This window comes from Protobothrops mucrosquamatus, unplaced genomic scaffold, assembly GCF_001527695.2.
Source record: "Protobothrops mucrosquamatus isolate PMUCROS unplaced genomic scaffold, P.Mucros_1.0 scaffold1915, whole genome shotgun sequence".
NCBI lineage: Eukaryota > Metazoa > Chordata > Lepidosauria > Squamata > Viperidae > Protobothrops > Protobothrops mucrosquamatus.
Genome location: NW_015388039.1, coordinates 116,031 through 127,986, shown reverse-complemented (window position 1 = coordinate 127,986; position 11,956 = coordinate 116,031). Strand labels below are relative to the sequence as shown.

The following is an 11,956-nucleotide window of genomic DNA, read 5'->3' as shown; positions in this document are numbered from 1 at the left end:
CCCACCATAATTATAACAATGGTAGGCAGCAAGTTGCACTTCAGACGTTCTGCTCTATAGCTCTCCTAAGTTTCAACTAGTTGTTGCCTCCAAACTGTAAAACCCCTAAACAATTTTAACCATCATTAAATTCTATTCTCATGTATCAATAATGCAAAAGCACTTTAAATTTGATTGTCACTCATTCATTTTTTAAACAAAGATTAAAATTCATTGATGGTACACACTAATAGTCTAGTACTTACAAAGTTCAATGAGACATTAATTTAGAGGAAAGGTTTGCCTTTGGTAAGATGGGCAGCTATATAAATTTAATCAATAATAATTTGCTAGTAGCATTTCCTCTTCAGTGGTCACTTTGCACATTCAAGTTATTGATACTGAACAATTAAATTGTGAATATGTATTTCTAAACTGATTCCTAGTAGAATAAGCACTATAGGCTAAAAATTTGTCCCTAATTTAAAAAATATAGGGTTTCCAACATTTTTGAATCCCTTTCAAATCCAAAATAGAAAGTAGTAATTATAAATCTCTTTATTTTAATGTTCATGTAAGAGTATAACTTCAGATTTAATCATATTAAACTAATTCTGAAATGTTCTGATGGCATAAAATTATAATTTGAACATATTTTCCTCTCATATACTACAATTCCCAGGCACCTTTTTCGATTTGTCATTGTTTGTTATTCAAACAAACTAGTACAATATGATTTGTGAATATTAAGAAAAGAATCAGTGTGCAGGAAAGAAACATGAGGTAAATGTTGGTTTCTGACACACACACACACACACACACACACACACACACACACATAAACACACTGAAGCAACAATTTAATGTTATTAAATTAAACTCTTATTAAATTGTGAGATCTAAAATTAACCCAAATAGCCACATCTATTAGAATAACTATTACATTGCAAGTTTTTACCTGTTCTTTTATGTTTGTCCACATAACAATACTTCAGCTCAAAGTGTTTTAATAACTCATGGATTTCCTAAAAGAAAAACAATGCATGATTAAATACAAATGCAATGGAATGACTCTTTTTATTTCAGCTTAGAGATCTGAAAATGTTCCAAGTAGAAAATTATTCTGGAGACATGCTGCCAGAAAATATTAGTTAACTATCAATATGAGCACAATGCAATTCAACAATATGCAGGATCCTCTGAACAGCAGAATTCACAACATCTTATTTAAAAAATGCCAACATTTGCCAAAGGTTAGCTTTTAAACAAAATATTGGAGCCAAAAGGCATTTCCTCACAGTGATATTTTCTATCAACTACATTATACTACATGTTCTTCGTAGAAAGAGAATACCAGAAATACCGATCCTCAAAATCTAAACTTAACCACTCATGTTTCATGAAATGTATGAAATTAAACCTCAACCCAATTAGCTGCCCCAACATCTATGTTCACAGGGCAATCCCATCTGCTAGCAGAATTTAAGGTCGTTTGAGACATCAGTATTGAATTTTGAAAACCTGTTTTTTATTATTGTGAAATAAGGCTGCATAGAAGTAGAAACCCCCCCCCCCCATTTCTATTAACTTTCTTCTGCTGTAAAGCATTTTTCCTCCTCTATAATTAATTGTATGGTGCAAATCCTCATGGAATACAATAAATAGCATCTGCATCCTGTTCCTCTAGTGTATTGATAAGAAAAGGATCAGCAAAGAAAAACATTTGAATGCTGCAGTGTACAAGGCTAGGCTTCCAGCTAAATATTGATTTTATCCTGAGTCCATAATTCATATACAGTAAATCACACTTATACTATTATGAATTGGCACTGTTATTGTTATATAGACCCACTGGTGTACTTGTTGCAATTCATGCAATTCATGTTGATAATATTAAGATAATTCTAGAAGGAACATTATTATTATTTAATTGCTTTTTTAAATTGGAATTACATTCTGCCTTTTCTCCAGACAGGTAGCTTGGAAATGTACTTTCATTTTATCTCCATTACAAGTTTTGGAAGACCAGGCTGAAAAAGAGTGACTAATGCAAATCCACCAGATGAGTTTCCATTATAGGGCAGGGGTCTTCAAATTTGGCCCTTTTATGACTTGTGGACTTCAACTCCCAGAATTCCTCAGCCAGCGTGCCTGGCTGAGGAATTCTGGGAGTTGGAGTCCACAAGTCATAAAAGGGCCAAGTTTGAAAACCTCTGGTATAGGGTGTTTCGGTTCTTTCTAGTCTTTGTCCATTTTACCATCTATCTTTTTTTATGTAGGGTCGGCCAGAACTTTGGAGTCTTTGATTGACATATGATGTGCCATCAAGTTGGTGTCGCCTTTTAGCAACCATACAGATTTTCTCCATGGTGAGGCTGGTTCTTCAGATTTTCCAGTTGTGAAACCATCAGCCCTCTCATTGAGTCTATCCAGTTAATCTCAAATATAAAAGGTAAGGAACAGTCAGATCTGATTTTACTACTCAGCTTCCATTGAAGTGGGACAAAGAGCACTCTGTTCTACCAAGAATACAAAATTTCAAATGTTACAGTAACTTCAAAATTTGTTTATTTCTTATATTTGTTAGTTTGTATGATTATGAAGAGGATGAAATTCAACATATATCTGAAGTTCAGGGGGATGGAAAGACAGTAAACTATAGAGCAGTGGTGGCGAACCTATGGCATGCGTGCCACAGGTGGCACGCAGAGCCCTTTCCGTGGGCACGCGCGCCGTTGCCCCAATCTTAGGTCTTCAGCTGGGTTTTATAAAACCTTTTCGCTTTAGGCTTCTACCGCCGTGTGTAAAAAAAAAAAAGGTTCAATCAATCAATTTCAACTTCTCGCGGGAAAAAAAGATCTCGCAAAGTTGGAATTGATTGAACTTTTTAGTCCCACCCAGTCTGCCGCTACCACTGCAGCCACACCCACCCAATGGGCCACGCCCATCCAATTGGCCATACCCACCCAATGGGCCACACCCACCTGGCACCCGATGATACATAAGTGGGTTTTGGGTTGCAGTTTGGGCACTCGGTCTCTAAAAGGTTCACCATCACTGCTATAGAGCATCTTTACTTGATAGATTAATTACACTATCTTCTATCTAAATAATCTGGACCCCCATCATTTAGTTACAGTAAACAATAAAAATGTGCTTGGATTTTATTACATGTCATCAGAGATGTAGAGGATTGGAAGTTTTGTCTCTTATTCTATTTCTGTTATTAAATTACAGCACTGAAAACTTCTGCTTTTGCCACAGTGCACTCTGTGGCTGCTCTGGGTGTTGCAAAATGGGGGCTGAGGAATTGTCTATTGACAACCATCTCTTTGTATACCTTGTAGGTATGTCTTTAGTGAATTAAGATTTAATGTCATATATTCTGCTTTTATAGAGATCAATACACAAATGGTGATAAATGGTGATTTACTATTATAAAGTGATATGGCCCAATAAGCTATTGAGTGTTCTTTGATGAAATTCCATTAGAATAAATAATAATTACTGTTACTCAGATCCTTTTCGTGCCAACAGACAATGTAAATTGATATTCTGTGTTTCTTGATTTGTTTTAGCAACTAGAAATCCTAAAGTCAAAGTCGCTATGCAGTCGTGGTTTCTTGATATTATATGTCACTTTGGTCATGTTTGCTTTTGTAGATTGCATAGATTCACTTGACTGAAATGGCACAAAAGCACCTATAATAAATGAATTAGTGATAGTGGTGGTGATCTTGAGGTTTAGAGGAAACAAGGGCTGTACAGGTTACATTTAAGATACGTCACTTGGAAAAGTTGGGGAACAATTTCCAGGAAAAAAAGCTTAGGAGATACCAGGTCAAGAATAGTTGCAGTTCACAGAAAACAAATCATCTAATTTTCTTTCTTACTCAATAGTGTTAGCAAAATAAATTGTATTTGGGTTAGATTGGATTTCGATTGGATTGGATTGGACTGGATGAGATTAGGATACCTGAGCTGAGATTAGGTTTTCACGTGCAAAAATATGGCTGTGTGCAGGAACTGTGTGATAAAATGCCAAAATAAAACAATGTATTAGTTCAGATTGAGGAGCACGTTTTAAATTTTGTTAAGTGCAAGTGTTATGCTAGACTTCTATTGTTAGGATTATTTTTTAACTTGAGATATTTCAAAAAATGTGCTCCCCTGGGGTCCATATTTATATACGTACAGCATTATTTATTTATTTCATATTATTAATTTTACATCCTATCTTTTTTTCTTATATAAGCACTCAGAGCAGTTTTGCCATAATTAAGTGTCCACTTATGTCAGTGGAACCAGTACAGTCAACATTAAAATCAATAGCAACAATAACAAAATAACAATAACAATGTGACCAAGTTTGATGAAAGAAATACATTTCTGCCACTTGATCATTTCCTGGGAGTAGGAGAGCTAAATGCATCTCTCTGGGAAGAACATTTTATTGCTTGGAAGTCATAGACAAGATGGCCTATCCCAGGGGTAGGCAACCTTGGCTCTTTTATGACTCGTGGACTTCAACTCCCAGAATTCCTGAGCCAGCATGGGAGTTAGTCCATGAGTCATAAAAGAGCCAAGGTTGCCTATCTCTGGCCTATCCTATATAGCCAGTAATGGAGATCCTGAATATGAGGGCATCTCCAGGAGGGCCTCTGCTGCTAATCTAAGTAACTGGGCAGGTTCCCAACTATAAGAAATAGCTAGACCTTAAGTCATTTTAAAAATAAATAATCAACTACTTAAGCAAGCAAATAAGTTCATATACAGTATTTTGAGATTCTTTGTTTATAAAAATAAGCCAAATGCTGTATATAGTTTCTAATTTGGATAACAATCCAAAATATGGGCAGAATTATACAAATGTCCACATGTGCGAGCTGAAGAAACTTGGTCATGTTGCAAGGAGGGCCAAAAAGATGCTGAAAAGATGCTCAGTCTCCGATGATAAGTAAAACCCCATCCGTACTTTGATTAGCTCCCATATATGAGAGCATAGCAGGAAATCACAATTGGTCCAAGTACTGATGTGACCAAGTTTCAGTATGAACTAATTACGATTGGGCAAATGCACTGTATTAACCAATGGTTTGTTTAACCATGATCTTCTGAATAAGCGATAACGGATTGGGGTTTTTCACAGCATGCTAAATTAATTAGCCTATGCAACATTTAAAAAACAACACCAAATAAAAGTTGTTGTCTGAGTGTATTGTGAAACTTGGCTTGTATTGTTACAGATTAAGTGCAGAATGAAAAGCTGAAATTTTAATGAAGCACATTTTTCACAGACACAATACAGAGATCACAGCAGGCAAAAATGGGAACAAGGAGAAAAGTTGTATATTACCTGTCAGAGAGCAGTCCCAAAGTTAGTATTCATGCCTCCATATACAATTTTGGAGGGAAATACAAGACGTCCTCAAATTACAACTTACAACCGTTCATTTAGTGACCATTTGAAGTTACAATGGCACTGAAAAAAGTGACTCATAACTGTGTTTCAAACTTACACAGTTGTAGCATCCCCACAGTCACGTGATCAAAATTCGGACACTTGGCAACTGGCCTGTGCTTATGAGGGTTGCAGTGTCCCGGGACATGTGATCTCCTTTTATGACCTGACAAGCAAAGTCAATGGGGAAGCCAGATTCATTTAACAGCCGTGTTACTAATTTAACAACTGCAGTGATTCACTTAACAACGGTGACAGAAAAGGTCGTAAAATGGGGCAAAACTCACTTAACAACTGCCTCGTTTATTTTGAGCTTAATTGTGATCATAAGTCGAGGACTGCCTGTTAACAACTTAATGACATTATTTTTGAAAGGAAAATCTGTGCAACCAAAAGAGTAAAGTGTTGTATTTTTTTTCATGTACCACATTCTAGGAGAGATAGCCTACCTGACCAGCTTTACATGTATTAGCTAAAAGCACCTATGGCAGAATTCCCCAACCTTGGCCACTTTATGACTTGTGGACTCGTGCTGGCTGAGGAATTCTGGGAGTTGAAGTCCACAAATCATAAAGTGGCCAAGGTTGGGGACCCCTGATGTGTGGTGTTGTCTACACATATGCACATCTTCAAGGTCAAATGCATATGCCTCTGGATACATCTCTAATAAATGAGCGACCTGAGTCCAAGATCACAATGCACTCTTGTTTTGCCTATCTGCTAATTCAATATATATACTTTAATGGCAGGATCAAGTATCTTCTTTTTAGTCAAATTGAACACTGGTCTCTTATTTCCTCGGTTAACAGCTGTCAAATGCCACGTTAATAAAACATGATGCTGCTTTTTGGAGGAACTATGCAGTGATACTATATTACTGCTGTTATTCAGTAATCGACCAGACCTGCCCAATTTTCTATGCGAGAGCAACGTTTTAAAAGAGAAAGGGAAATTTTATTTGTAAGGATAGGAGTAAAAAGTGCTTTCCATGAAAGGCAATTACAGAAGAGCTTCTTGATGCTACGATGAACTATTTACTATTTAAAGACACTGCAGAAAGCATGCCTGAAACTTGTATAATGGACAACTGCTTTTGTTACATGCATCATTCTTCTGAGGATAGTCCACCAAATAAAATCATATCCAGCTGACATCTATAAAACCAAATTTTAAAAAAGGATTAACACAGTACATTACACTGATCTGCTAAGTTTATTTTTAGATCATGGAAAATATGCTTTGCTATTCAGCGACTCACAGTGTAGTTAAAACATTTGTACAGTAGTCTTTGTGTTTTTACAAATACAGCTGTCAGAATCTCCCAACTCTTGAACTGCAGATTGCATGTGTTATTTCAACAGTTCCAAATAAGGGACCGTAAGAAATCAAGAATTATATCTCAGTGTGATATGAATGTAGAAAAATATAATGTTCTCATATTCCTCGGAGCAAACCTGAATATTAACTGATGGATGATGGAGAAATACAACAAAAGTCAAATTATTTATTAATACTTTTAGAGTTTATACTTGCACAGAGCTATCTACTTTTTATAGTTACTTTCTTATTCTACTTTTATAGTTACTTTTTTATTCTCATGAGCTATCATGACCAAGAAAAAGAAAATTTCCAAGGTCACTTGGGAATGAGGATGTTAACTCTATTCCATAGAGTACAAGTTCCAGCTCTAACCATTTTAGAGTCTCAGTTCTGATTTATTTATATATTTGCTTATTTATATTATTAACATATTGCTTCTCATTTATACATAGATCAAGGTTATTGTAGTGGTATAAAAGAAAAGCAATCCACTAAATGTGGACTCTGAATCTGTAGCATAGTTAAGGAGCAATTAATCAGCTATTCAACCAGGCATTTGAGATAAAGTACATTACATTAAATTAAATATGCTTAAATGCTAATATTCAGGAGAAAACTTATAGGAAAAAGACTGGAACACTTTTTTTCATTTGAAAGCTAAACCATTTAAAAATGATTTTTAAAAGATGACACTAAACTGACAGGAATAGCCAATACCCCAGAAGACAGGCTCAGGATCCAAAAAGATCTTGACAAATTTGAACAATGGGCCCTATCCAACAAAATGAACTTTAATGTGGAGAAAAGCAAGGTTTTACATTTAGGCAGGAAAAATCAAAGATATAAGTACAGATTAGGCGAGACCTGGCTCAAAAACAGTAACTGTGCAAGGGACCTTGGAGTCCTAGTGGATGATCACTTGACTATGAGCCAGCAGTGTGCCGCAGTAGCCAAAAAAAAGCTAATACAATCCTGGATTATATAAACAGAGGCATCGAATCAAGATCACACAAAGTATTAGTACTGCTTTATAAAATCCTAGTAAGACCACACCTGGAATACTGCAACCAGTTTTGGTCACCATATTACAAAAAAGATGTTGAGACTTTGGATAAAATTCAGAGAAGAGCAACTAAGATGATCAAAGGCCTGGAGACTAAAATATATGAAGAACGGCTGCAGGAATTGGGTTTGGCTAGTCTAAAGAAAAGAAGAAATAGAAGTGACATGATAGCAGTATTCCAGTATTTGAAGGGCTGACACAAAGAAGAGGGGGTCAAATTATTCTCCGAAGCACCAGAAGGCAGGACAAGAAACAATGGTTGGAAATGATGAAAGAGAGAAGCAACCTGAAATTAAAAGAAACTTCCTAACAGCGAAGACAATTAACCGGTGGAAAAGCTTGCCTTCAGAAATTGTGGGTGCTCCAAAATTGGAGATTTTTGAAAAGAGACTAGACAGTCACCTCCATGTTCCCTTCCATCTCTATTCTATTCTATTCTATTCTATTCTGTTCTGTTCTGTTCTTCTGTTCTGTTCTAAATTACAAAAGGAGTTTTCTGCCAAAACTCTACATTAAAAGAGAAAATTTTCCAAACATTTTTAAATGCATATTTAGCAATATATAGATATTTATGGTATCTTGAATTCTATTATTCTAAAAATACAATTACCTATGTCTAAAGCAAATACTATTTATAAAATAGCTTCCATTGATGCTTCAATAGTAAGACTTTATACAAGACAAGGGGGAGACACTGGCTATGTCAATATTGCATTTTCTGGTATTGCAGAAAAGAGAGTTGAGAGACAATGACTTTCCCTGAGACCATTAGCAACCTTTTCAGATTACAGGCGACCTTTCATAATCTTGCAAGGTAGCAAGAATAACCATCTTTCTATGAGAGATTCAGATAATATATTTGGAATTCTCTTAAATTTATCCATGCAACAATAGAGTGACCAGAGAGAAAATAAATGATTCCAAAATATCCAGAAAACTTCAAGTTCAAAGGGTACTTAGACTTGGATTGGGAAATCCAGGTTCAGCACTTTTAGCTACAGACACTACATTAACTGTATACTGTCTTAGATTTTTGTCATCAACTATGAGAATTTATACAAGACTCTGGTAAAACATTTGGGAGTGTTTTGCATTCTGAGTATCCAAGTAGTCATTTAGAGGTGTGTCAGAGTTCTGTCTGTCTGTCTGTCTGTCTGTCTGTCTGTCTAATCTAATCTAATCTAATCTAATCTAATCTAATCTAATCTATCTATTTATCTATCTTATTCGCCACCCATCTCAGAGCTCAGTCAACTCTTTATTTATTTTTTTATTTATCAGTTTGTATGCTGCCTCAATTACCAAGCAACTTTTTCCAAACCATGAATTTCTAATAAAGATTATATTAGAACTGGAACTTCCTGAATTTTGCTATACATTCTCAGAAAAAGTCCTTTCCTAGAATTATATGTCAGCATAAAATGTAAGAATGATTTTAATTTCCCACTCTTCAGAACTAGAAAAAGAAATACTTCACAGAAGATATAACATCAAATTGATTCAATCATTATTACTTAAATTAATAGGATCAAACAATGTTCACACAATAAACTTATAAGATTGGTTGAACCAAAACTGGGCCAAAGTCATCTAGAGTATTTGAGAGAGGAAACCAGATTTAAGTCTCCCCTATTTTAACTCTACATCTTAACCATTAAACACACCAATTTTCCCATATAGCTGTCATATTCTTGTGTCCTTCTGGGCCACTGTGTCCTTAAGAAGTCTCTGGACAGTTCTCCCCTTACAGAAGAATAATAATAGTAATAGTAATAGTGATGATGATGATGATGATGATAATAAAGTTGGAAGGGACCTTGGAGGTCATTGAGTCCAATCCCCTGCTCAAGCAGGAAACCCTACACCATTTCGGACAGATGGCTATCCAATCTCTTCTTAAAAACTTCCAGTGTTGGAGCATTCACCGCTTCTGGAGACAGGTTGTTCCATTGGTTAATTGTTCTAACTGTCAGGAAGTTTCTCCTTAGTTCTAGGTTGCTTCTCTCCTTGATTAGTTTCCATCGTTGCTTCTTGTCCTGCCTTCAGGCGCTTTGGAGAATAGCTTGACTCCCTCTTCTTTGTGGCAGCCCCTGAGATATTGGAACACTGCTATCATGTCCCCCCTCGTCCTTCTCTTCGTTAAACTAGACATACCCAATTCCAGCAACCGTTCCTTATATGTTTTAGCCTCCAGTCCCCTAATCATCTTTGTTGCTCTTCTNTTGCCTATCTGCTAATTCAATATATATACTTTAATGGCAGGATCAAGTATCTTCTTTTTAGTCAAATTGAACACTGGTCTCTTATTTCCTCGGTTAACAGCTGTCAAATGCCACGTTAATAAAACATGATGCTGCTTTTTGGAGGAACTATGCAGTGATACTATATTACTGCTGTTATTCAGTAATCGACCAGACCTGCGAGAGCAACGTTTTAAAAGAGAAAGGGAAATCTTATTTGTAAGGATAGGAGTAAAAAGTGCTTTCCATGAAAGGCAATTACAGAAGAGCTTCTTGATGCTACGATGAACTATTTACTATTTAAAGACACTGCAGAAAGCATGCCTGAAACTTGTATAATGGACAACTGCTTTTGTTACATGCATCATTCTTCTGAGGATAGTCCACCAAATAAAATCATAACCAGCTGACATCTATAAAACCAAATTTTAAAAAAAGGATTAACACAGTACATTACACTGATCTGCTAAGTTTATTTTTAGATCATGGAAAATATGCTTTGCTATTCAGCGACTCACAGTGTAGTTAAAACATTTGTACAGTAGTCTTTGTGTTTTTACAAATACAGCTGTCAGAATCTCCCAACTCTTGAACTGCAGATTGCGTGTGTTATTTCAACAGTTCCAAATAAGGGACAGTAAGAAATCAAGAATTATATCTCAGTGTGATATGAATGTAGAAAAATATAATGTTCTCATATTCCTCGGAGCAAACCTGAATATTAACTGATGGATGATGGAGAAATACAACAAAAGTCAAATTATTTATTAATACTTTTAGAGTTTATACTTGCACAGAGCTATCTACTTTTTATAGTTACTTTCTTATTCTACTTTTATAGTTACTTTTTTATTCTCATGAGCTATCATGACCAAGAAGAAGAAAATTTCCAAGGTCACTTGGGAAGGAGGATGTTAATTCTATTCCCTACAGTACAAGTTCCAGAGCTACCCATTTTAGAGTCTCAATTCTGATTTATTTATATATTTGCTTATTTATATTATTAACATATTGCTTCTCATTTATACATGGATCAAGGTTATTGTAGTGGTATAAAAGAAAAGCAATCCACAAAATGTGGCCTCTGAGTCTGTGGCATAGTTAAGGAGCAATTAATCAGCTATTCAACCAGGCATTTGAGTTAAAGTACATTACATTAAATTAAATATGCTTAAATGCTAATAGACATATTCAGGAGAAAACTTATAGGAAAAAGACTGGAACACTTTTTTTCATTTGAAAGCTAACCATTTAAAAATGATTTTTAAAAGATGACACTAAACTTACAGGAATAGTCAATACCCCAGAAGACAAGCTCAGGATCCAAAAAGATCTTGACAAATTTCAACAATGGGCCCTATCCAACAAAATGAACTTTAATGTGGAGAAAAGCAAGGTTTTACATTTAGGCAGGAAAAATCAAAGGTATAAGTACAGATTAGGCGAGACCTGGCTCAAAAACAGTAACTGTGAGAGGGACCTTGGAGTCCTAGTGGATGATCATTTGAATATGAGCCAGCAGTGTGCCGCAGTAGCTAAAAAAAGCTAATACAATCCTGAGTTGTATAAACAGAGGCATAGAATCAAGATCACACAAAGTATTAGTACCGCTTTATAAAACCCTAGTAAGACCACACCTGGAATACTGCAACCAGTTTTGGTCACCATACTACAAAAAAGATGTTGAGACTTTGGATAAAATTCAGAGAAGAGCAACTAAGATGATCAAAGGCCTGGAGACTAAAATATATGAAGAACAGCTGCAGGAATTGGGTTTGGCTAGTCTAAAGAAAAGAAGAAATAGAAGTGACATGATAGCAGTATTCCAGTATTTGAAGGGATGACACAAAGAAGAGGGGGTCAAATTATTCTCCGAAGCACCAGAAGGCAGGA

At 35.6% G+C, this 11,956-nt stretch overlaps 1 protein-coding gene across 1 annotated transcript in view; it reads right to left on the bottom strand.

The window, feature by feature from the left end:
- RAVER2 (ribonucleoprotein, PTB binding 2) overlaps nt 1-11,956 on the bottom strand; it is a gene marked incomplete at its 5' end in the record, with an annotated part of 47,370 nt that overhangs the window by 29,071 nt on the left and 6,343 nt on the right. The window contains one exon of the mRNA XM_029285595.1: nt 938-1,004. Within this exon, the coding sequence (XP_029141428.1) occupies nt 938-1,004 (67 nt within the window). The remainder of the gene's footprint in view (nt 1-937; nt 1,005-11,956) is intronic.